At 38.3% G+C, this 27,545-nt stretch overlaps 1 protein-coding gene across 3 annotated transcripts in view; it reads left to right on the top strand.

The window, feature by feature from the left end:
* Positions 1-27,545, top strand: part of TRHDE (thyrotropin releasing hormone degrading enzyme) — a 363,581-nt gene that overhangs the window by 178,747 nt on the left and 157,289 nt on the right. For all 3 annotated transcript variants that reach the window (XM_084878863.1, XM_084878865.1, XM_084878864.1), the window contains exons 4-5: positions 7,582-7,736; positions 11,883-11,996. In XM_084878863.1, the coding sequence (XP_084734989.1) occupies positions 7,582-7,736; positions 11,883-11,996 (269 nt within the window). The remainder of the gene's footprint in view (positions 1-7,581; positions 7,737-11,882; positions 11,997-27,545) is intronic.

Raw genomic sequence — 27,545 nt, 5'->3', positions numbered from 1 at the left:
CTCTATATTATCATTCTTAGTAGGTTCTCTGTTGCATCATGTCATAAAATAAAATGTTAATTCAAAAACCAAAGTGCCTAAGCTAGCACACAGCACACTCAACCAACACTTCATCTTTGTTCAAGGACAAGACTCCTCCTCTCCCAAGGTAAGGCCGGTGATGCATTGGACTCCCCAAGGTGGGGATGACCTGGAGAGATCCCAAATAGTGATAGCATTGATTTAGCATGTCTTGTGCTTAGAACTGAGTGCCTAGCATGAACCATCTCATTTTATCTTCACGACAACCTTCAGCGGAGGTGTCATTAATATCCCCACTTATCAATGGGAAGTGGAAGCTGAGACTGGGGCTTTCTTCAAAGTCCCACAGCCCATAAGCGTGAGACCTGGGTTTGTACGCCAGAGTGTGGACTTCCAAGCTGCACCTTTTCACTGTTCTGCCCTCTGCCCTCTGCCAAGCAGGCCTGGCCAGCCGTGCTGGGAAGATGACTGGGATCGTCATTGAGATGCTGTGAGGGTACAGCGTGGAAGACAGTGTGGAGGGTGAGACCTAAAGGGTGAAGTGAGGCAGGAAACAGAAGTCAGAGGCAGGTCAAAAGCCTAGGAATCTGAGAGTAAGATGGACTTGGCCGCGAGGGACCAGAGCAAAGGGTTGAGAATGTGCCTGTGGATTTGGAGAGAGGGATATTCAGCAAGAGGATGGGGGAGTGACTTAGAGTAGCACCAGAGCACTTCCCATGGCAGAGAGTAAAACTGTGGGAATGGTGACCAGACTGAAGAATTTAATACTTTTTCTTGGAAGAGTATTGGTATTGGCTGCTCATCTGTTTGGTTTGTAATACCAAGCACAACTAGTGAGCGCTGTTCAGCATGACTTGTCATCACAAGGCAAAACTATTCGTTTATTTTGCAACTGATTTTTGAATCAGCCATATGCTTGGTCCTGCCCTCGGCACTGGAAATGCTGCCATTGAGATAAATAGTGACCTGCCTTGGAGCTGCAGCTCGGTTGAGCAGGTGTTTCAGTTTAGATGTTCTAAGAGGTTTTTCCAGGTCACTTCGTTTGAACTGTGCTCATGCCAACCCCATTACACTTTACATACACCTGTGCTATTTCCATCACATCCCAATGGCAATCTCATATAATGTTGATTATTTATTTATCTGGGTGTGGTTTAGCTCCCTACCCTGCCCATCTTCTCTCCGCCCCCAAAAGCTGGAATGCAAGCTCCATGACAGCAGAGTCCTTATCAGTCTCCTCTGAGTAAAGACTCAACAAACTTTGTGAATGAGAGAGTGAAAGAATGAATGAATGAAATATACTACCTATACAGGAAAATAAGAAGTCTGTTATTCCCATGAGAAAGCCTCATGGCTTTTTCCTCTTGTGAGAACAGAACTGCTGGCATTATTCATCTATGGCACTTTAGCTTTTCTGAGCAGAAAATCTCACCCTCACCAGGGAGCAGGGTTGCTTTCCAAGGACTCGGGGCTTGGCAGCAGCTCTGTTTTCTGCCTGAGTCTCCGGGGTAATACTTTCTCAGTGTTCAGCTTCTTGTCTTCCAGGAACTTACGTCCTTTTTCAGGCTCAAGGGTGAAGTCTGGGGCATTGGGTTTCTGACCTTAGCAGGGACTCTCTTAGTAGTCTCAAAACATTTAGATAAACAGATGGCAAATTCAAAAGCAATTGACAGTTTGGGGCGTGGATAGCTTGAAGGCAAACATTGGCTGCTGAAGACATATTGGGGAGGAAAGCCATGACCCCAGGGTGTCTGTCTTAGGGAAAAGGGAGTGTCAAGAGAAAGCAGGACAAGTGACAAGTAGCTGAGGCCATGTTTCACATGTATCTTCTCTATGTCTGCCACTCCCAGAGCATAGAGTGTGAGCTTGATGACGTGGCAGAGAACATCTGAGTTGGAGGGTACCAGATTCGCATACTGGAGCCGGGGCGTGCATGAGCTCACAGCTGGAGTGATGAATCTTATTCTGCATGACACATTAGGATGATCTGTGAGCTCAGAATGTGACTGTGGCAGAGGAGAGGCCTGATATTGCACATGCTCCTCCCTCCTCCCCCAGTGGTTACTTAATAATGTGGACTATATTAGTGTATATTTCCAGTTTCCAAATTTATACATCAGAACACTGCCACTAATGCTGGAGACCGGCTTTCTGCCTGTGTGTACTGTGAAGCCTCGTGTGGTGATTCTCTGGACCTTTCCAGTGGTTTCAGCATCCCTCTTAGCATGGCGTTGTCAGGCTAATTGGACATTTTTCATGGCGACTGATTTCCGCCAGAGTGCAAAAGAGGAGGCTGCAAGGCTTCCTGAAGGTTTCAGCCAGATGAAAGGGAAGGGGGCGATCGCAGAGGAACAGTACAGAGAGGCCTATCAAGTCCAGTCCACCACAAAGGTGCTTCAGCATTTTCCTCTAGAGTCCAAGAGAGCTGTCTGGGCATGGGGGCAGGGACAGGTGACATTGAAGTGGGTGAGAACGCTCAAAGAAAACCAGAGGAATGAGTAAAAAAGAAAACAAAACAAACAAAAAAACCAAAGAAGCAAAAAACCCAGAGTTGGCAATCCTGGAAACTTTGATTTTCAAAAGTCAGATGATGAAAAAGTAAATAATAATAATAATAATAATAATAATAATAATAAAATAAAAAATTTAAGAAAATGAGACAACAACAAACAAAGCTGATCTAAAATGTAGATGGAGAAATGGATGCCCTGTTATAATAACCCCTGATCAAAATATGGCAATTGTCAGCAGTATAATAAAAAAAAATAAGAACAGAGAAATGTCTCCATGAGGTACTGTGATCTTAGAGAACTGTTTTAACACAAGGTTAAAGATAGAGAGCAAATTATAGTGCATGGAAAAAAGCAAATAGAGAAAGTTAGATTTTATGTTAATTTATGTAACCGCATTCACTAGTATTATATGAATATTTGCTATCTGCCTGCAGTTTTTAGGACTGCAGTAATTAATTGGAAGCAAACTACGATGCCTAATTTTATCCACGATTTTCTTTGAATTTCCAAGTAAATTAGATTCTGAAACATGGGAGTTTTCTTACCTCTGTTTTCAGGGCATATGAAAGCTATGGTTGCACATTTTAATGGGTATAGCCTCATGACAAATTTATTTTGCAAAGATTAAAATAATTTAATTCATTGTGAATAAATCAGATCTTCTTTAAAGTTAAGCAAAAGAATACTGCGATGATTGAAGGTCTTTTTAAAATTAGTTTCATTGAAATACAGTGACATGCAGTACACTGCACATATTTAAATTGTGCAGTTTGGTGGTGAGAGGTGTGTGCCCCATGAAATCGGTGTGTGGTGAGCATATCCATCACCCTCAAAAGTTTCCTGTTGCTGTCTTGTCTTTTCAACCCTTTCATCTTTGCCTGCAGGCATCCACTACCTGCTTGTTGACAGTATAGATTAGCCTGCATTTTTCTAGAACTACAGGAACGGCATGAATCATACAGCATGTGTATTTTTTCTTCCTTTTCACTCATGCAACTTTTCCGGTTCTCCCATGGCGTTCCATGTATCAACAGTTCATTTCCTTTTATTGCTGAATAGTATTTTGTTGTATGGATATACCACCCTTCATCCATTTGCCTGTTGATGAACATTTGATTTATTTCTTGTTTTTGGCTCTTGGAAGTAAACTTGTTATGAATATTGTGTTGGTGTCTTTATAAGGATATATGCTTCGTGCAGGTATTCTTAAGATATAATTCTATCATATTTCTTCAGTTATGAAGGTGTGGAGAGGCACAGTTAAAATATCTCTTACTAGCGGTTAGAACAAATCCAAGTTTCTTCAGTGCTTTGTGAAAAAGTTATGAAGTGCCTAGTAGCATAATCTAAATTTGTTTTTAGTCCCCCCCCCCGCCCCCCTGCTGCTGTGTTCCATGTACCAACTTTAATGCTTGTCTGTGTCTGAGAAGCTGCCTCCTCCTACTGATCTCTTGGTGTTTTGCTCTGTTCTTAAACTCTTTATCTTTTGTCTTCCTTTTTTCCCCCAATTACAGTTTACATTAAATATGATTTTATATTAGTTGCAGGTGAAAAGCAGAGTGGTTAGACAATCATATACTTTACAAAGTGATCCCTCTGATATTTCCAGCACCCACCCTGGTCCCATACTTAGTCATCACAACACTACAGACTATGTTTCCTGTGGTGTTCTTTACATCCCTGCTAATTTTTAACTGCTAATTTGTACTTTTTAATCCCTTCACCTTTTCTACCCAGTCCTTCAACTCCCCCTCACTTGCTTTATCTGAATATAACTATTTGCTTAGAAGTTCTTGTCATGTTACCCACACCTGGCTTCCATGTCCCCAGACCTCTGGAAGCCAGCTGCCTGCTTAGGTCACCACTGCCTGATATTTTTGTCACCAACCTTCAACTGGCCCCTCACCACACCCTGCTTATAGGCATGCTGATCGGGCTTTTGCTATCTGATGATTGCTCCCTAAGTGTACTTTCTTCTTTATTCCACACTCCCAGGCTCTGCATCGGGCCCATGTCTGGAGTCTTCTCTTTGTGCCATTTGAGCCAGTCCAAATCCCAGAGTGTGGCTGGATTGGCTCACTCAGCCTTGGACCTGGCTTCCCTGGGCTCTGGAGAACTCCAGCACACAGAGGTGCCTCTGTCCTGCCACATGCTTGGCTCTGAAGGATTGTTCCCAAATTCACAAGTTCCTGCAAGGAAATGACACCAGATATGCTACTGCTGTTGCCATCTGCTGGTGGCCGGCAGAGTTGACACAATGTTGTTCTGTCGCCCAGTTTGCTCATATTTAGGAGAGATTTCCACTTAACATCTTGTGGAAGAATATCTGCTGTGCACTTGCAGTTTGTGCTAATTCTCGGACCTACGTTCTTCTCCATCATATGCATCAGCCACAAGGATCTTCTTTGTGGTCCTTGTCTCCACCTTAGGGCCTTTGCATTTGCTGTCCCCTCCTAGACCACACTTCTCCAGATCTTCAAACAGCTGGCTTCTACCATTAGCCACATCTCTGATGAAATGTAATTCCCTTTCTTGATCATGCTATACCCCTCTTACCCAACCTGTCAATTGTTGTCTTACTCTATTATGTTTTCTTTGTAGCATTTATCATTTACTAAATTTCTTTCACTTTATTACTTGTTAACTGACCTCCTTGTCCTATACACACCCACGTATGAGTATAAGTGCCATGAGAGAATGGGGCAAGGTGTTTGAAGTAGAGAGCAATGGTTATATTGAGCAAAAGAGATGCTCAGTATATACTTGTATAAATAAATACATACAGTGCCTCTGTCTACTCAGTATATACTTGTATAAATAAATAAATACAGTGCTAGGTGGCTCATGGGATTCAGAGAAACATTTAACTTACTAGGTTCCCAGCTTATTATAAAAGGATATAACTCAGCAACAGCCAGATAGAGGAGAGGAATAGGGCAAGGCATGAGGAAAGGCACCAAGCTTCCATACCCTGTGCAGGCCCCACCTCCTCACATCTCCAGGTTTACCCCCCACCCTCAAACCCCCCCCCCCCCGAATCTCTCTGAATTTTTTCTTTTGGTTTTTAAATATATATATTTTATTGATTTTTTTTATAGAGAGGAATGAAGAGGGATAGAGAGTTAGAAACACTGATGAGAGAGAATCATCAATCAGCTGCCTCCTGCACACCCCCTACCGGGGATGTGCCCGCAACCAAGGCACATGCCCCTGACCGGAATCGAACCTGGGACCTTTCAGTCCCCATTCCGACGCTCTATCCATTGAGCCAAACCGGTTTTGGCTATATTTTGGTCTTTTGGAGGCTTCATTACATAGGCATGATTGGCTACCCTTCTGCTCTAGGTGTGAAAAACATGCCTCATCTTTCCCCGTTGCTGTTGCGAATGGGAGTGATGTTCTTGGGGTACCGCTGGAGTAAGCATTTCCAGAGGCCCCCACAGTAAGATGAGATGTGGTAGAAAGCTTCATTTTTGTGAAATTATATCCCTGGGTTTCCAAAGTCCCGATTCCCTTAGTCCAGTCCTAGAAGTGTAGCTGGGGCTTTAGCAGAGCTAGAATCAAAGCCAGTGCCCAGAGTTTCCTTTCCATGTTGGAGCTGGTCCAGTTCAGCATCAGGCTGGTTTCAGTCCATTGCTCCATTGTATGTGGAGTCCACATGGCTATGGGCCACATGGAACAATGCCAGAAAGCCACGTGTGAGCTATGAGCCAAGCATGTCAAGAGCTAAGAGCATGTGAGAGATGAGAAAAAGAGAGAGGGAAGGGGGGAGAGAGAGAGGGGATTTGTTTTTATTGGGAAGTGTAACTTCTGGGTCAGAAACTATAAACTTTATGTCATTGTGATTAAGAGCAAGGTGCTGAGCCAGGCTGTCTTTGAATTCTTACTTTCCAGTTGCTCCCTTCCTCAGGAAACAGCGAGCACCCGCTATTTGCAGTTCTCCTCATGAGCCTGCATCTCCTACTTCAACCTCTGGCATCAAGCACTAGGCTCACATCTCTTTGGCTGAGACACATCCTGCTGGAACCAATTCCCAGCTGCCTCTGCCTGCTCCTGGAGCCAGAACTCAGCAGGCATAGGGCTTCCGACCCAATCACTGCTTTGCATTTTTGTACCATTTTTAGTCCATGGAGAGGTTCATTTTCAAGCCTGCAGATATTTTTTTTAGTTTTCCCATTTAATATTTTATGTGTCATCACTATGTGTTTGGAGTGGAGGGAATACATCAAAACATGAACTTATCATCACCCTAACCAGAAGTTTATAATACCTCCATAACCGCTAAAAATAAGCATAAATCTCAGAATCATCTAATCATAGATTTTTGGAGTTGGAAGAGATTTTCAAGATAATGAAAGCCAATAACTTTGTTTTATAGGTGAAGGAATTGTGGTCTCAGGAAAGTAAGCAATTTACCAGTGTGTCCTCTCTATATGGTGGAGGCAGGACAAAACCCAAACTTGCATGTTCCCTCAACTGTCCTTTTGCCATTACATTCATTATCATAGTTTTCCCTATATTTGTATGTAACATTTTTTATTCTTAATAGAACTCAGAAACTAAATTAGAATATAAGAATTTAGAAAAATGACATAACATGTTTAACCTGATAGAGCATGTTTTCTTTTGAAAAGTATCAAGGTAAAAGTAAGAGTACAGCGTTCACTGCATTGAACTGAATATATTTTCAGTGGAAGGCACTATGTCTTCTGACTCTGTGGATTCCTGCTGCATCTGGTTTCCTTGACTTTTTGAAACTTATCAGGATGGGCCCATCAATAATGGTGCTGATACTTCCAGCCTCTGCCTGCACTGGGTCTGAAAATGAACTGTGATGAATGGACGTGACCTGTGTGTACGGTGACAGCCTATATTTCTGCTGTCATGTAGAAATGGCAGGTAGTTTAATTTTTGGGGAAAAATTACTAAAAAAGAGCAAGTATTCCTTCTAATTAGGATTTCTTGACTTTTTTTCTTTTTTTAGGCTATGACTTTAGATTCTGATGTATTTGTTAAAGCCTTTGGAATTGTTTTATTCTATTTCTAGATCTTTTAGCTGTGCCTAAGCATCCGTATGCTGCTATGGAGAACTGGGGACTCAGTGTTTTTGTGGAACAGAGAATACTGCTGGATCCCAGTGTGTCATCTCTTTCTTATCTGCTGGATGTCACCATGGTCATTGTTCATGAGATATGTCACCAGGTATGAGAAAAAAAGGATCGGGTGTAAGTATCACTGCACGTTATTGAGAATGTAGAATGATTTCAGATACTTTGATTAGGACCTATGATGTTATCCTCCCAATTAAGCTTTAATAATAGAGAGAGCACTGGGTAGTTCTTTCTAGAAGATATGTCGCTTTTCTCAGGTGACAGTGAAAACAAAAGCAAACACACTGATCACAGTGAATAAGCAACTGTCATTCAGCTTAGTGGAGGCGTGGGACAGGCACTGCCTCTTTTGAGACCCAAGCTAGTCACTACTCCTTGTCAACCTCGCTTTATTTTCTTGCGATTATTGGTGTGCATATATGTTAAGTGCAGTGAGGGAGATGATTTATTGCATTGCTGCAAGATGAGGCTGAGTTTTGTGTACATGTCAAAATTTGCTTTTGCTGAAATCAATTTGTTACTCCCGTTCTCCCGTCACACAGACACTTAGGAAGTCTCTCATGAACTCCACCGTAGACTCTTTGTTCTCCAATGATTGAGATTTTTTTGTCTCGGTATGTGTAGAAATTCATATGGAAATTAGCCAACTTGTAGTGAAGCTAAGATAAAATTAATTTCATTTTGATTTTCTGCGCTTTCTTACAATGAGTGGAAAGTACTACAGAGGTTTCGCAATGCTTATTTAAATCTTGATTCTAGTGAAAGGGTGGGGGGAAAAAAAACAACAACCCTGAAAATAAACATTCACGCTCATAGAAAGCAATACCTGGTTACCAGTAACTAAGAATAATTCTTAAGTGAAGATACCAGAAATATCATACCTATGATTTCAGCTTTTTAGAGACCCAAAGCCCTTTTTAAAAAGCTAGCAAAGCTTAAGAAAGATACGGAAAGTACTGTCAGTTAAAGAAGGTGAACTGCTAAATGCTAATACCTGGATACTGACTTAATGATAAATCGGTCCAGGCCACATGACCATTTACCTAAATGTCAGCCTTTTGCTGTGAGCCTGTAAGATGTCTGTACCTGTCACACCGACGGGTTGGACACGTGTTCCTTGCCTCAGAGACTGAAAGGAATCCGTGCAGACATAGCCAGGCCTCCTCTCCTGCGCTAATGAGAAGGCTTTCCAGCTCAAAATACAATTTTGTTTGAAACAAAAGCAGTTTTCATTTTGGACATTCCTGGATGCAAGTTACTCGTACAGTTCTGTCAAAATAAGGGCACATTGGTAATGTCATCATTGTTCCTGGAACTGATTTAATTTGTCCTTTATTCTGAGCTATTTTCTTGTTGCCGCTTGGTAGTTAGTGTCAGGCTACTTACTGGGAGTAGGAGGGAATGCACCAGTTGCTGGGAGAAATATATAACAATTTCCACTCTCATTACCAAGTTATTTTCTACATTGCCCTCTCTTCCCACCTATGTATTGTAATTATTTTTCTTTTATATCAGAAGATCGGTGTTTATTGAAAGAATAATATATGTCAAGTACTCAGCACAGAACCTGATGGGTAGTAAGTGCTTCAGAAGTCATAGTAAGTGATTGTTCTCTCCAAATGAGTCACAGCAAAACGTCACGGAAACCCATAAATATGAGCACTCTCCCCACGCGGGGAAGATGGGCAGGGCCTGTCTGCAGCTGGGAGCCTGCTCTTCCCACAGGGCTGCCCGGTGAGAGGTTCCAGGGAGGGGCAGGCTCCCCGTGGCTCCTCTCCATCCACAGGGAGCGGAGGGGAGAGCTTTGCTCAGAGGCGCCAAGCTTCCAGCTCCAGTTTGCACTCATTAAAAACCTTCTTCTGATGCCAGTCAGGACAAACAGCCTCATGGGGCAAACTTGCTAACCTGCATCACAGCCTCGCACTTCACCTCTGCCACCGGGGTCTCATCCAGAGACCAGTGTACCCCTCCCTTCGTGAGGCCACGCTCCGACCCTCCCTGACAACCCCCAGGCCTTGCCGCTCTGACTTCCCAATTTAAGAATCTGTCATCTCAACCATGGCACTTGGGAGCTGCCAGTTTCCTGACTCTTCTGTGCCTCCGCTTCCTGTGCAAAATGGGCCGGAAATAGTATTTACACTTCAGGATTGTTGAGAGGACTGAAAAAGTTTCCCCAAGGAAAGCACTTAGAATACTGGTAGTACATGCTCAATAAAACTAACTGTTATGACTGTGGTTTGCCTCCACTGCTGCTGAAGCAAACTCCCTGTAGCTTTGTCTTATTTTCTGAATGTTTCCTTCCTTTCAGCCTATGAGGTGGACCTGATTGGCCCTAGGCTTCTCCCTCATTTTTTGAGTATCTGAGGGCCTGGGTGGAGGAAGAGAAAATACTCTCTTGCCTTTATCCCTTTTTGCTGTTTCCAAAGAACTATCCTCTCTGTTAAAAAACCTCCAGCCCCTCTGAAGTGCTTGTTCTAACCACTTCCCCCACTTTCTGTCTTGCTCCCGTACCTGCCATTCCTCAGGTTAATACAGCTCACATGCCCCCTTGGCTAAGAACTCCTCTGTGACACATTGCCACAATTCTTAAGACAGGTTTTTCATTTAAATCAGAAACGTACATTTTGGTCATTAAAACAAATATTTTCAATGTCATTTATGCTGTGGTAATCAACATATTCAGAGTTTCCTCTTATTTGTATTTAAGTTTAGAGATCTTGCGTGATACTTTGTCAATTAATATTATTTATTTTCAATTTTATTTTTATTGTTGACACTATTACAGATATCCCCCCCCACACACACACACACACATACACTCCTGCCCTCCTTTGCCCACCTCCATTCAGTCCCGGCCCTCCTCCCGTTGTCTGTGTCCATGGGTTATGCATATATGTTCTTTGGCTCATCTCTTCACCTTCTTTCATCCAGTCCCCCTCCCACAGCTCTCCCCTTTGCCAGCTGTTAGTCTGTTCCAGGCATCCATGTCTCCGATTCTATTGATATATTGTTTGCCAGTTTATTTTGTTCATTAGTTTTAATATTGAAACAGTCACCAACCTCTTTACCGTAGTTCCTGAAGCAGTCTATACAGGATTTGATACTTGTCCACCACTTCCTCCTCCTTCCTAAGTAACTCATTCCCCCTTAGAGTGTTCACATTCAGGATTGCTCCGATCTGTATGGCATCCTATTGCCAAGGCTTTCTCATAGCTGGCTCCTTCCTATCATTAAAGTCTGAGCGGAAATATCATCTGCTTAGAGAGGAGCTTCTTTCTTTTACCATCTAAGACAATCCCTCCCCAATTCCTATCACACTTTATTAGGATTTCAGATTATGTTGGTCATTTGTTTACTTATTTTTTATTTTCTAGCTCACCTCATTCCCCCTGCCACCACAATAAAGTGCATGATCAATTCATCACTGAATCTCATCTTTAGGATGACTCCTGGAATATAACGTATTTTTTTCTTTAATGAAAAAGCAATTCTTTCAAACTTTTGCTGAACTTAAACAATGGTTTCAGAATAAGGCAACATGAGCTAATCATGATGCCTTTTTTGTTGTTGTTGTTATTGTATTTTAAAGGATCTTAGCTATTTCTTTGGCCCAACCCCTCATTATAGAGCCTTGAAGAGAGTCAGGTGGTGGCATCTTAAAAGCCCTTGGCTCCTTCAATCAGCTGCCTTTTGCTCTGAATTGCTTCTGCCTCTGGAAGGCGATGCTTCGGTACTTCCTGTGATGCTGCTCACTGCCTCTGGAGAAAGTATTTTCCATCTTCGGCCATCTCAGTCTGTTGAAGAATCTTCCGCACTTCCGCATCTATCAATCCTAATTTTCACCCATTAATCTTGATTTGTTCCTTGTAGGACCATAAGACACAAGTTTTTTGTTTTTTTTTTCTCTCTGCTACATTCTAGGTCTTCAAATATTTGAAGACAACTGTGACCAGTTCTTTCCTCCTGAGTCCTTTCTTCTGCAGGTTTAAATTTGTGTGTGTGTGTTCTTTGATTATTTTATTTTTTGTTCTTCTCTGAATGCATTTATCTAAAAAAAACAACTAGTGTTATCCAAGTAGTCAAATAAATCAATAGTCTTACCACAGCACATTTTAAGATCACCAAATCAATTGAAGAATGAATTTCAGTTATGATAATCATAGTTGAATACATTTCACTTGAAGTATACATTTGATTTTAGCATTTTAGCTGATACCCATTCATTTTGCTAACGCAGTGGTTTGGTGACCTCGTGACTCCCGTGTGGTGGGAAGACGTGTGGCTGAAGGAAGGCTTTGCTCACTACTTTGAATTTGTTGGTACGGACTACCTCTACCCTGGCTGGAACATGGTGAGTGTACTTTCCTTGCATTGTTTACCAGTGCAATTCCCAGTGAAAGGTTGCTGCTACACTGAGCTCTTTTTTTAGTCATTAAAGGTAATTTAAATTACTTACTGATGCATGGAAAAAATTAGATGTCTAATCAAGATGCCCAATAAAATAACCAAATTTTGAAATTTGTATTTTGTAATTTTAAATTTGTAATTTGTTACATTAAAATAGCATTCCCAACGAGTTATCTTTTAATTATTAGAACTACACAGAATTTGGTTATATGTTGATTTCAAAATGCTACAACTTTTCTCAGTATAAATGTTTAGGTTTATTGCAGTATTTTACGACAAAGACAAACTATCCTTTATATAGACAATGTAACAATAATTAACAAGTAATATTGTAAGTGTATAGAACATTTCAATATATAGAAAAATGAGAACTTAATATTTTTTCAATGTAATGAGACACAGAAATAAGCTAAGGTTGTTGATGTATTACTGTTGTAGATGTACTTTAGGAATAAATGAATTAGTAAGAGGTGATTAAGTTTATGAGAAGTTGTGCACATAACACCTTACTCTAAGAACATACCTGCATATGTGAACTGGAAGTGGGATTCATTGCCCCTCGACCAGTGAGCACTCTAGGGGGGAAAAAGTGGAGAGAGGGTGTGATTTTTATACATCTTTCAATGTAAACTGTTCATTTTCTGTAAGCTTCCATTAGTGGCTATGTTATTATTAAATGGAACCAAGAATGTATGTTTATTTGGAACTCAAATTTTGTGAGTGTTTATAAAAGTTGCAGGTCAAATTTTACCTATGAAACAGCATAGGTGATAATATATAGGGATGGAAGAAAGTTGGTTTACAGTTGTGAGTAGGCAAAACAGAGTTTATTGTTGTATTATTTGCTCTTGTATTATATATTTTTCCACATGAACAATTGCAATCCTACTTTTGTCCACCCCTGTATTTATTTTATACTAGAGGCCTGGTGCACAAATTTGTGCATGGATGGGGTCCCTCTGGGTGGTCTGTAGGGATTGGGCCAAAATCTGCCACAGTCCAAAGCAGTCTGCAGCTCCTAACTGCCTCTTCCCCTCATCCCAGCCCCACTGTGCCTGCCCAGGCCTCGGGCTCGTGCCCAATCAGTCCCTATCGGGAGAGGCTTCCTCTGCTGTAGCAGTGCTGGACAGCCATGAGCCCTGCTTCTTGCACCCTCCCAAGGGGAGTGGCCTGCAGAATTGGGCTGAAATCAGCCTCCCGCATCCCCCAAAGGGTCCCTTATTGCAAGGAGGTGCAGGACAGGCTGAGGGTCTCCACTGATGTACGATCGGGCTGAGGAGAGACTGTGGGAGGGCTCCAGAGTGGGTCCTGCCCATCTCACTCAGTCCTGATCTGCCAGACCCCAGCAGCAAGCTAAGCTACTGGTTGGAGCATCATCTCCCTGGTGGTCAGTACACGTTATAGTGACTGGTCAACCAGTTGACTGTCTGCCTCCTGGTGGTCAGTGCATGTCATAGAGAGTGGTTGAGCAGCCTTAGCATATCATTAGCTTATTACGCTTTGATTGGTTGTTTGGTTGTTCTGCCATTCAGTCTATTTGCATATTACCCTTTTATTATATATGATCACTCTTTTTGATGTGTAAATTATCTATAATAAGTAATTTTCTAATTATCTGTCATGATTACAAGTATGATTTGAAGAATATGTAAATCAAGGTGAAATATGAATATGTCTGTAAGTCATGATATAACTTCTCTACCATAAATTCAACCAGGTCTGCTGAGCAAAGCATGTGATCTGACATATCTCATAGAAAAAAAAAATGGTACAATGGTATATAGAATAATTATATGTTTTAATTAGCTTCATACAGTTTTCTCCATATTTTATAAAGGCAACATGGTTTATTTGTACAAACTATGAGATAATTTTACTTAGCCTTATGTATCTAGGTGTATGTGATATAGTTTTAAAAATCTTAATTTAACTGTTGTATCATGGTTTAAAATTAATTTAAAATGCCTCTAAAGAACTTCAAAGAAAAATCACCAATACTATGTAACATTAATTATTTAAGTATTCTTTCACAAACGTAAAATTGAAACTTAATATATAAGGATATTGAAACATTTCCAAAAGTATCTTTTGGTTTTAGATGACTTTCTGCCAACTTTCTTTAAAATTTAATTTTCATTATGCTGTGGATTATTACTGAGTTATAATTTCATTATGCTTTAATATTAAAACATCTTCTTATTACAAATGACATGTTACTCATATAGGTAAGGCCCCCCCCCCGCCCCTGCTCATACCTATGATAAAATCCTTCCTATTAATCATTATAAAAAATACTGCTTGGATTAAAAAGTCATCAAAAGAATTACACATGGCATGAAAACTGACAGCTTTCATTCGTTTCATCATAGCAATATATCCTAAGTTCCAATGTCCTTAGACTGGGTTTTTTCTTTGAATAATTTTTTAATATTCATTCATCATTTTTATCAGTTAAGTTACAAATGTAGGCCTTCTGAATGAACATTTTTGTAAGCAGTGTTGAGAATGAGCACATCTGACACTTCGTTCTTTTTGTAAAAATATATTTTTATTAATTTCAGAAAAGAAGGGAGAAGGAGAGCAATAGAAACATCAATGATGAGAGAAAATCATTGATGGGCTGCCTCCTGTATGCCCAACACTGAGGACTGAGCCAGCAACATGGGCATGTGCCCTGACTGGGAATTGGACTGTGACCTCCTGGTTCAGAGGTTGATGCTCAAACACACACTGGCCGGGTTGAGACTTTGCTCTTAATAGACTACGGAGCATGGACTAGAAGTATGAAAACCATGGGGTGGTCAAATACAAGGTTTTATTTTTTGTAAATCTAAATTTTGTAATTAAGAAATGGCAATTAATGATGACACAAGTCCAGTGACACAGAAGGGTCACCCTACCAAACTAAGAAATGGAAGATTAAACTCCACCACAATTAATTAGGCAACGGGGAGGAGGAACAGGTTTTCTGATGATGCCTGTTTATGTTCAATTATAAAGATGATACTTACCTCTGATCTTCACTTTTGTGTTTTAGTAGCTTTCTTTATTTAGTTTGTAGGATACCTCAATAGACTCAATTTTAAAAAGCCTATAACCTGAAACTCTTAAATAAGTTACTCCTCCCGCCAAAACCGGTTTGGCTCAATGGATAGAGCGTCGGCTTGGGGACCGAAAGGTCCCGGGTTCGATTCCGGTCAAGGGCATGTACCTTGGTTGCGGGCATATCCCCAGTAGGGGTATGCAAGAGGCAGCTGATCGATGACTCTCTCTCATTGATGTTTCTAACTCTCTACCTCTCTCCCTTCTTCTCTGTACAAAATCAATAAAATATATTTTAAAAAAAAATAAGTTACTCCTCCGTATATCATTAAATCTTCTTTGCAAACAAAATTTTAAGAGTAAGTTAGCAATATAAATAAAAGGGGACTTTGAGTGACTTTAAGGCTGTGCCAGCACTATTTTTCATATTGTCATCAGCAAAAGAGTGAAAGAAATACTAGGAAGAGCAAGAGTGATGGCCGTGTCAGCAGTGACTAATACTGTTGTGATATGCACAAAAGCTCTCTGAGGCGGGCATGCTTGTGCTTTGCTAGAGCTAAGCCTAAAACAGAGAGACCAGAAGTCAGGCTCTTGTCAGGAATAGAGAAATGCAGGAAGCTGACCTCTTTTGCTTTACCATTTTATAGATATGGGCCTTTACAAGTAGTGTGATGTAAGGTCAGGGGAGTGGATTGGAAAGAAGATATTCAAATACTAGATAAGGCACTTCTCTGACTCATCATTCGAAAAATGGGGCAATCGTACTGGCTTAGCAAGTATAATCGTACTGGCTCAGCCCATATAATTTTTGTGAAGATAAAATAACTTGCTAGGTTTTTGAAATGTATGAAGCAGAACACGGGTGTGTGCAGGGATGGTGACCTGGAAAATGAATGCTCCATTAGAAAGGTGCATTGATTTTATGTATAGATGCCCTAAAATTTCCAACTCCAGTCGCCTATTTTGACACTCCAGATTTATAACAATTATATATAGATTATAAAATAATTGCTATGATCTTTGCATCTACGCTCAGTCTCATTGAATCAATTCTTATCTATATGGGCAATGTAGGCTATTCTATAAGAACAGTGGCCTTGTATAATGTTTCATTAATCAAAGAGTGTCAAGATCATCAGAAGCAATTCTTCAGCTCAGGGCTAAGGATATATTTCATGGGGAAAGTGGTCTTTTGCTTGATGTTATTTTATCAAAGTTGGCTGTTAGTGACAGCATTATTGGATGGATCAAGTTGCAGTATGTTATTGATGGCAGTCATAGTCAATCTTACTGTGTTTGCTCAAAGGGAAGAAAAGGAGACTCATGAAACAGTCACTGCCCTTTAATAATTCTTGATCATTTTAAATGGAAAACGTGTATGATAAAGTTTTAATACAGGAAAAGGATATATACTAAAATGATACAATACAGAACTTCTTATTTTATAGACCTGATGCTGATGCAGGCAAACTCATATCACCTGTGCACATTGCTTAGATTTTCATTATAATTTGAAGGTGTGCTCTTTGGTTTCCTAAATATAGTATTGTAATGATGTACTGCTATAATGAGAATGACTAAACATTAGAGTATGCTCTTTTATTAAATGAATTGGGATGCTGTGGAGCTTCACACAGCAATAACTTTATATACTGATAAAGTCTGCAGACTGGGAATTTTTCCTAAATTTTCATGAGGACACATAAATGGACATAAAGATAACTATTAACTGAGAATTATGTAACTAAATTTGATCATGCTAAATACTAGGGATATCTTAAAGTGCATTGCCCCAAACCTTGATAAATGTTCTCAATTTTCTCTATCATGGGCAAATAAAAAAAACAAATTCAGTATCATTTTAGTATGCTCAACAAAAATCACCTGCAAAATATAATAGGCATTGCAATAAATTTACTTTACTTTTAAAATTATTTTCTTTTTATTCAAAGAGAAGTTGAGAAAACTATTGTGAGTTGAAATAGGAACAGTAGTTTCTCCCTATCTGAGGGGAATATATTCCAAAATCCCCAGTGGATGCCTGAAACAGTGGATACTACCAAACCCTATATAGACTATGTTTTCTATGTATATATACATACCTGTGATAAAGTTTACTTTATAAATTAGATACAATGAGATATTAACAATAATACTATTCACAACATAGAACAATTACAATGATATATAAAAGGCTAATATGCAAAGTGTCCCCTTGGGAGTTTGACCGGGAGATTGGGAGTTTGATCGCTTGCTATGACATGCACTGCCCACCAGGGGATGGCACGGAATGAAGGAAGGCCCTGGCCAGCAGCTGGCAGCCAGCAGCCGGGGAAGGAAGGCCCCATTGGAAGCCGGAAGGCCCCAATTGGCCCTGATTGCTGGCCAGGCCTAGGGACCCTACCCATGCATGAATTTTGTGCACTTGGCCTCTAGTACTACAATAAAAGTATGTGAATATGGTCTCTATTTCTCCTTCCTCTTCTCTCTCTCTCAACTATCTGATAACTGAGATGGCTACTAAGTGACTGACAGATGAGTAGTATATACAGTGTGGATACACTGGACAAAAGAATGATTCATGTCTTGGGTGGGATGGAATGGGACAGCGTGAGATTTCATTATGTTACTTAGAGAAATGTGCAATTTAAAACTTATGAATTGCTTATTTCTGGAACTTTCTGTTTAATATTTTTTTACCTTTTTGACTGGGAGTGGTTGACTGCAATTAACTGAAATCATGGTAATATGAAACCATAGATAAGGGGGGATACTATATAGGGCTAATTGAGTTCAATTTTTGTTTTTGCTTACAGTTTAAATGTAAAAATGCACTGCTTAATCATTCTAAAATAATAAACACTCCAGTATTCAGAAAAGTTGAGAGAACAATCTTGGTTTTAGTAAATATTTTACTTGTTAAGCTGTTCTTTTCTCAAGTCCACCTTTGATTCAATGTCTACAAGAAAAAAGTGCTTTATATCAATAATTACTTGATATATGTTTCAATAATAGTTGGTATATTAGTACTATTGCTTATAATTCATCAATATCAAGATATATTTGCCCAGCTAATATATGGAGTCAGAGAAAGACAGTTTGGGAATTTAAATATTCATTTTAGAATCTTACCCTATAAATAATAAATACTAAAGAAATTATATATATATATAAATATACATATATATATGATTTTTCATATAGTGCTTCTTTATTATGATCAAAAACCACATATAATATTTTACTCCTAAGGTTTCAGTAAATTAGAAGGTGATCCAGTTGTTTTCAACTGGCCAGGTTATATTTTATTCTCAAATGACTGACACATATTGAACATAAAAAATTTAAAGGCTTCTGATGGCCAGTCCCAAGCGTCTGTGGTCTTTTTGATCCTGCTCGGTAGCTTGAAAGTGACATTTACTTTGAAAGACTGGGAGGGAAGTAAAAGGAGTGCCTGCCTGGGTCTCCTGGGGGGTCACAGTCTTCAAAACGGACATCTCTGTGCTTCCCTCCTCCTTCTCTCTCCCCCCCCCCCCCGCCCCTGCCACACACACACAAGTTATTTTTTTCTGCTAAAAACAGACTTGTTTTTAAAGAGTAGAAAAACATTTTTTTCTCATTTAAGAGTAACTGGGGAGCAGGAGCCTTGTCTTCTGGGAGAAAGGGTTGCTTTTCCTTTAATGCTAGTGGTCAGAGTAGTTTGGACATTGGTAGAAAATAGGTCTATAGGAAGACAAAGACTACACAGAGCAAGAGAGAGCTGGAATGAGGACAGCAGCTGATGCCATTAGAGGAAGGGGTTTTAGTTCAATAGTTTACATATCTGAAGTTCCAGTAACTGTGGGACGAGTCTTAATGTGCAAACACCCAATACATCGATGATTAGACTGACACTCAACAGTGTACAAATTACAGTTACCCCACAGAATCTTAGTGTTAACAAGCAAGCCACAGGCTTGGATTCTAACTGATGGTGACTGAAGAGATATTACGAATTTCTAGCAAGGAGTAATGGTTAAAACGGGAACTGCACCTGCTACACTAACATTAAAATACCTCTCACTGATGTAATAACAGATTGCGTTTACATTTTCTCTCTTTTGGGGACTAATTCTTCACTTTAAAAAATATCTCGGTTGTTCTGGAAGCTCTGTTAAGGCCATTATTAGAAAGAAGGAAGGAATAAGGCTGGATAATCATGTGTTAATTGTTGAAGTACAATAATTGATTTAGAAGTTTCATAGCATAGATATATTTTGGGTGATAAAAATACTATGGAAGAATAGATACTGCATTCACAGTTTGTTTACTCTTATAGTTCTTTTATCAAAATGGAGACTTTGGCTTCACAACTCTTTGGGAAATGGAAGCTCTTGAAGAGCTTAGTAAATGTTATCGAGGTGTGTTATGTCCCAGGAAATGTGAATCTGCTTCACTTGCTGTTTTAAACGGAAGACTAGACTAGCTTTTATCCAATAAGGTTAGAAAGGGAAAAAGCCAAACATAATTCATTAATATTTATGTATTTCACGGATGTTTCTATATATTCAGGTATGTGTCTGGGAGGTTTCTAAGTCACATTACCTCATTTTCTATAAAAATTTTTAAAAATTTCAAACAAAGCTGCAGATTCAAATTTCATGTATGTTCTTAAAAGATAATTAAAAAAATAATGCAAAGGAATTTACTTCAGAAAGCTGTGAAGTGTTTTGGGTGTGTATATTTTAAACTTAAGGATAAAAGATAAATGAGTCTCAATGGATAGAGCGTCGGTCTGCTGACTGAAGGGTCCCAGGTTCGATTCCGGTCAAGGGCATGTACATTGGTTCCAGGCACATCCCGGTAAGGGGTGTACAGGAGGCAGCTAGTCAATGATTCTCTCTCATCGATGTTTCTAACTATCTATCCCTTTCCCTTCCTCTCTGTGAAAAATCAATAAAATACATTAAAAGAAAAAAATTGAACCACTTAAAAAAAAAAAAAAAAAAGATAAATGAGCATTCCCTTTGGGTTAAAGTATTTTTTCCAAAAACTGTGTTCAGGTTTGTAAGATGTCAAGGTCTTTCTATATGTATTTACAAATTTCAAAAGCAACCAGTACATTAATAGGATTAAACACTTTCTAAGAAAAGAGAAGACTATTACTGAACTTGGAGTGTAACAATAATGCAAGGGCATCCTTTTTCATATCAATCACAAGTAAGAGTATTTTGAAAGCAAAGATATATTTTAACCTTTTAAAATTGTCGGATGCCACTTGTTAAATAAAAAAAATTGGCAAAGCCAAAATTTTATTACAAATTGATGCATGTTCTGTTAGACATCATTGGCAATAGCAGATCCTACCACTCTTTGGTCTGTCTCTTTTACCTCCCCTAGTAAAAGTCTTTATTTTCCTACACTATGTGAATGGTTTAACATCTAACATCATTCACCTTTTCCCAAATATGTTAAAAAAATTTTGCTTTGCAAAACCTCTAACATGAGCATACCAAAAGTGAAAGCTGGGGACTAAGTGGGCCACCAGAGAATACCTTATTAATTTTTAAATTATTAATCACCCTGAAACAGGCAACTGTCTGTTTTAAAAGACATTAGAACACAGCTCGTTTCTAAGCAAGGAGTGACTGTCTCAGTCCAGAGCACTTTATGGGACTTTTTTCCTCCTTCCATCAAGGTTACTTTAAACTGTTCAGATGCTACTAAACATAGCTGTCAAGAAAGTAGTTAAGTTTAAGGATACAAATAAAAAAATGCAAAAGAGCTTCCTGTGAAGAGAAAGCTAAAAATAGAGAGAGAGAGAGAGAGAGAGAGAGAGAGAGAGAGAGAGAGAGAGAGAGAGAGAGAGAAAGAAGATAATGTGAGGTTGAGCTTGATAACAGTTTTACCTCAAATACTCTAATAACACTTGTAATAATAAAGACTTAAGTAGCATTTACTGTGTGCCATTAAACACTAGTATATCTATTTTTTCTCTCTTTATTTTCATTGGAAAATACAGACTTTGATACTTTGATATCTGGCAACAAATATATACTTTTATCAGGCTAATGCTATTTGATGAACTGACTGAATAATAAATACATGAGTTAAAGTACAAAATAAGTTATTTAACAAATTTCACTCATCGAGTTAATATTTTTGTTACGGTATTAGCCATTTGAATTATTTACTTCACAAACTAAAATAACATGAAATGAATTAACAACTTGGTAATCAAGATAATAAGTTCTGAGAGGTGATTAGCTTATCTTTGGAATCCTAGACCTGAAGGCTATAAGAAAGTTTCCATTAGCATTTGAACAGAAATTTAATCTGTTTAAGATGATTTTTCAGTAAGCATTTAAAAATACTTTGAATTACATTTTATCAATCAAATACTACAGTGCTTAATTAGCTTATTATTAGCGTGCCTGCAAAGTGGAGATTCCTTGTGATGGATGTGAGAAACAAGTGTGTGAATATCAAAAATGATTAGCAAATTTAATTTTATTGAAATGTCTTGTCAGCCAGTCAAAAAATTAAGCACAGGGATAGAAGAAAATACTCCAACTGCCAAAGTGGAGACAGGGTTATTGATAAGATGGAGAAACTGTTACCTCTCAGGAGCTTAAAATCTATGAAGAATTTCCGGAAGTGAGGTGTAGAAAAGTGAGAATGATTTCCTTATGTAACAAAGAACAGGAAGTAACTATCTCCCACTAAACAATAGGCTTCCTCAAGCTAGGGGTTGTTTATTTCACCATTATTTGCTAGCATTTTGCCCAGAACATAGCATCTATAAAGTGTTCAATAATAAAAGTCTGGCCAAATGTTAAAAAAAATTTTGAATTGAAGGTCACCAGATCATTTATGATAAATCGAAACAAGTTCTATGTTTACATTAAAAACTCATTTATTGAATTTAAAAGGACATTGAAATTAAAAATATATGAAACTACATTGGATCAATATTTGAAGAAAAATAGAGGGAAAGGAGTCAAGAAATTCTAAAAAAATAAAGGGAAGCCAAATCATATGAGCATTTTAAGAATGTTATCTGAAAGCCCCTGGCATTTGGTGATTGCTCACAGAGATTTGGCGCTGCTAGAATTAGAATGAGCTGTGTAATTATAAAACCTGTTCATAATTATTATTGTGTCTGGCATTATTTGGAGTACATTTATAATTATTTCTTAAAACCCTGCAATATCATTATTAATAAAAATGTGAGTGACTAATTGATGGTAACTATGCCAATGAATATTTCTATGCCTTGAAGCATTTTGAGTAGGTCTGCAGAAGGTTCAGAATTTGGTTGTGTGAAATGCAGTTCATTGTGTGTTTGATCTTAGCATTTTCCCTCGGCTGTGTTACATCTTGGATAATATGAGATATGACACACTTAACTTGGATGTCCCTAACAAAACATAAGGCAGCTAAAGGATGTACTCATTGAAGAATCTAACAGCTTAGCCCACTCTCTCTGCGCTAGTCATCTTTGAGAGTACGGCAGTTCATAAAAACCTATGCAGGGAGTTATTTGGGGTTATGAGAGGAGTAAAAAATCATCCAAGATTCTCTTATAGAAATCTAATTGCTTTTTTAGTTTGTATATTGAACAAGTCACTTTAGAACATTTTTGGCTTGGCAGTGGGTGAAATGTGCCGATAGTAAAAGGAATAACTTCTGGAACACATTTCAGTTACTCATTGTAAGCTGGTGTAAAATCAGTAATATGATACCACTAGAGATCTGCCTGGATTATGGTGTCCATGTACCACTTTCTGTAAAATGTTGTGTAAATAAACACAGAGGTACTGATTTCATTGTAGTCACTAATAGTGACTATTTCAAAAAATATTCCTCAGTGTGTACTGAATATGTGTGCATTTATACAAATTTGACTTAACTATAAATGGGCTGCATTAATAAGCTTCACATGAAAATGATTAATGTCTTGCACGTGTGAATTTTAAACATGAGATTTTGATATGTTAATTTTTAAAGTACATTATTTTATGGAAACAACATTTATTTTTGCTAGCTCTTTAAGTTTATTTAATTTATCAGCATAATTTTGCTTTCTGTGAAATGTTAACAATTCAACTAAATAATGACAATATTCCACACGTCTAACCAGCTGATTTCCAACTGAGTAAAGATTAAAATATCCTTGGACATTTAAAAAATTTACAAAAGTCGGATGACAATAGAAAATTACAGAGTACAATTCTTTTGAAATTTTAGGAGACTTGAAATCCAAATAATTTATAACTTATAAACATGACATTATGTAACGTATTTACAAAAGATGATAGTTGCAAAATTACTGAGATGTAATATCTCATAAAAAGACAACTGATGAATATGTTCCCCAAGTGAGTTTTATTTCTTCGAATTCTTGATTGTATTCCTCTGCTTACAACTTTGTGGTGATTTGAATAAGACATGAAGAATATCAGTAAAAAGCCAAATCATGCAATAGTGGGCAGTCCATATCCCTTGTTCTAGCCTCGTGTAAGCAAGGGCTTCAGATTAGTAATAATTCATGTGGCATTCTGTTTAACCTGTGGCTCTTTAAATGTCTTTATCTTGTGGTAGTATAGATTCCCAGAGAGATAAGACATAAATTACATATATCTTATTTCTTCTCTTTGGATCAATTCAGGTTGAATCAGCATGGTCATAGACACTGGGAGCATTTTTACCTATGCATTTACCTCTGCTGTCTACTTCCCTAGTACTTTGTTAATGCTGCTAATACTTCAGCTGTCAAATAGTATTATCTTACCTAACATAATCGGAGTTACTTGAGGCAGGAATTGTGTCCCAATTGTATTTGATTTCCAGCTTCTAACACAAGACATATATATATATATATGAAGCAGTCAATAAACAGTATGGAAGTAGATTACATTGTTTGAATATCTTTTATTAGACATTCTTACTGATTTGACTCTAAAGATTAGAAAGTGCCCTTATCTTCATTTAAGAGGATATTGTAATATTAAAAATTGGAATAAAACATTGCTTTAAATAAACAAGTGAAAATATTTAAAAATGAAATATTTGTATCTATTTGGATTTATGTGTGTGTGTGTGTGTGTGTATGTAATATCTATGTCTATGTCTATGTCTGTCTATATTCTATGTCTATGTCTATGTTCTATGTCTACGTCTATGTCTATATTTATATGTCTTTGTATATGTTTGTCTATATCTATATTTAACTCATACATTTTGGAATTCTAAAGTAAATATCCTGTTTGATCACCATTGGTCATCCCCAAATTGACTAAGTTTTTGAGAAATAATTGGTGCAATATTTCATGTGATCACAAAGATAAGGCCCATATTGCATGCTATCTGTGCATGATTATGCAGTATTGTCCTACTTTTGTTTCCAGTTGCTTCTCATTCTGGCTCACTTTTTACTATTCATAGTTATTTCTCTAAATGTAGGTCTGATGATGTCACTTCTTAATTCTAGCTTCCTCACTTGTCATAGAGGAACCTTGATGGTTTTATTCTTGTCTATCTGTCTCTACTAATCATTAATCATTTACCTCATTATACTCACCTTCTGCCACACAAACTTCTAATCTCCCTAACAGGTCAGGCTATTTCAGACCTCCATCAGTTTTTCCAGGTATTTCTTTCTGTCCAAAATGCCTCTTTGTGCTGTATGCCTCCAGAAAACTCACATCATCCTTAAAGTTTCAATTCAAATGATTAGTTCAGGAGTTTTTCCTGCTTTGTCCTAGGCAGAACAAATCACAGCCTTCTGTGAGTCACACTGTATCTTGAACCTGCTTCCATACAGCAGGTGGTATTTTAAGACTTGTTTTTATCTTTGTCTCTTCTTTTGCCACTATGAAATTATTGAAAGTCAGATTCATGTCTTTGTGTCTCTTCATTCCCAGAACACCATCTTGGATATAGCAGGTGTTCAATAAATATTTGTGGAACAAATTCTCTTATCTAATCTTCACAACCATATATGTTTACAAATGAGGATGTTAAGGTCTAAAGTGAGTGAGTAACCTGTTCAATGTCACAGTGAATGGCAGATATTTTTCTTCCAGCCTAGGGCTCTTGGCAGCAGAGAGACTGTTCTTCTCCGGGGAATACCAAAAGAGCCATTTACCTTCAGATCCAGTCTCCTAAAAATGTGAATTTGCGACAGCATGGATGGACCTGGAGAGTATTATGTTAAGTGGAATAAGACTGTCAGAGAAAGACAAATACTATATGATTTCACTTATATCTGGAATTGAATTAACAAAATATACAAACAAATAAAAAATATGTGCCCTGAGAATTTTTTTTTTTTCTTCCCCCTCTTGTAATGCCTATGAACACTTCTCCACTGCTTGAATTGGCTCAGGCTTGGCACTCATCTTCCCTGCCTGGTTTGATGTATCTGACTCTCTTTGATCTCAGTTCAGATTATTCTGATTTTATTCTTTCTTTTCTGGTGACAGAGTCAAAGTGTCTGTCTCGTATTTCTCTGCTAAGATTAGCCAGTCTTCTAATAGGACCTTGCCAATGGCTCTACTTCTCAACAGTACTTCCTGTTTCCCCACTCTTCATCTTGGCTATGGCCAGGTCAGGCATATTCACTTTTAACCCTTCAGACCTTGATGGTCAGGCAGCCATTTTCAGACACCAAGGAATGTAATTTCTCAGGTGAATCTAATGTCATGATAAGAATTCTTAATAACTTCCTTTATATACCAGGTATATATTGGCTAAATGCCAATATATGAAATACTGAAATTATAAGAAATAACAAAAAAGAGTGAATTCTGAGACTTCACTTATATCTTAATACAAACTAAAATTTATTGTCAAAAGTTGGTTAGCACTTGGTTCCTTATCTTAGACCCAGGTTTTTGCTTGTAAAGCATATTGCTTTTGGATGTTCATTGTCACATTCCTTGCAATGTCTAAAGCTGATCTTTTTCGCTTGTCCACCAAACCTATTTAACTTCTCTGTCAATAGCCAGCTCCTTTGTAAAAAATTCCATCAAGTCCAGAAGCCATGTGGTTATCTCTAGTACTTCCTCTCCATCAGCCACTAAGGCGACCCAGGCATCAAAACATCAATGGCAGTTGATTTTTCATTTAAAACATACAGATCCAACCGTCCCTCAGCAACAGCTTGTTTTAATACATCAGCACCAAATCCCCACTTAGTGCCAGTGCCACTTTCTGACTCCCATTTCAACATACAAGTCACACTCTTTACCATAGATAATTTCCCCGAGACACTACTTTTATTAGGTCATTATGTCTGCGCCTGCCTATTTATTAAGAACAAACTCTGCAACCTGAGAAGCCAGGATTCAAACAGAGTAGCCTTTTTTCATGTTTCCTCTGACGGCATTTGCCCTTTTTATTTAGCTGCTTCTCCCCTTCATCGGAGTAACCCTTCATCCTTCAACAGCCCACTTTAATGTCACTTAGTCTATGAAGCCTTTTCTGAACTAATTAATCATTTCGCCCTCTGTGGTTTATAGCATCCATCATACAGTTAGCTTTTTATCTGTCATTCTCTGGTACTTTCTCTTTCACTTTTAAGGTTAGGGACTAGGCTTTAGTCATATGTTTATCCCCTAAACACAGTACAATATCTGCTTTAAAGTATGAGTTTAATACAAATTGGTTGAGAGAATGTATGAATGAATAAATTAATAAAATAACAGTGGCTATTTTTCCATGTGTTATTCTTTACTGTGTGCATTTGCTCCAACTTTGTTTACTTTTCTGAAAAACTTCCATTATTCTCCAAAAATTACATTTAATATATTTCTGAAGAATAGTTCATTGCCATATTATATGCTCAACATTATTAGAACTGTTTAAATATATTTAACAATTCCAAGGAGTCTTTATTAGAGTGGTAGGATTTATTGTTACTAATAGTAAATTTGAAATAGATGCTCCATTTTACCTTACTGTGCTTTTTGAAAGTAAAATAGTACAGAGTGTCCTTAAAATATGAAGTAGAATAAAAACTAACTGTTGAATGTGCACCCTAAGTATGTTATCCCCCCCCCACACACACACACACTCACACACTCACAAATCAGATCAAAATCTATCTTTCCATAATAAATTTTTAAAATATATTTTGTTGGTTTTTTACAGAGAGGAAGGGAGAGGGAGAGTTAGAAATATCGATGAGAGAGAAACATCAATCAGCTGCCTCCTGCACACCCCCTACTGGGGATGTGCCTGCAACCAAGGTATATGCCCTTGACTGGAATTGAACCTGGTACCCTTGAGTCCATAGGCCGACACTCTATCCACTGAGCCAAACTGGCTAGGGCTCCCTAAATAATTTTATTATTTTTATACTAGAAGCCTAGTGCATGAATTTGTGCATTGGTGGGGTGCAGCTGGGCCTGTCGGGGGAGGAGGAGATGGAGGAGATGGTGGGAGGAGGAGATGGTGGGAGGTTGCC

The sequence above is a fragment of the Pipistrellus hanaki genome (assembly GCF_964339955.1).
Source record: "Pipistrellus hanaki genome assembly, chromosome: 3".
In the NCBI taxonomy this organism is placed as follows: domain Eukaryota; kingdom Metazoa; phylum Chordata; class Mammalia; order Chiroptera; family Vespertilionidae; genus Pipistrellus; species Pipistrellus hanaki.
Note: the sequence above shows the minus strand (reverse complement) of the source record. Positions and strands in the feature narration are given on the sequence as shown.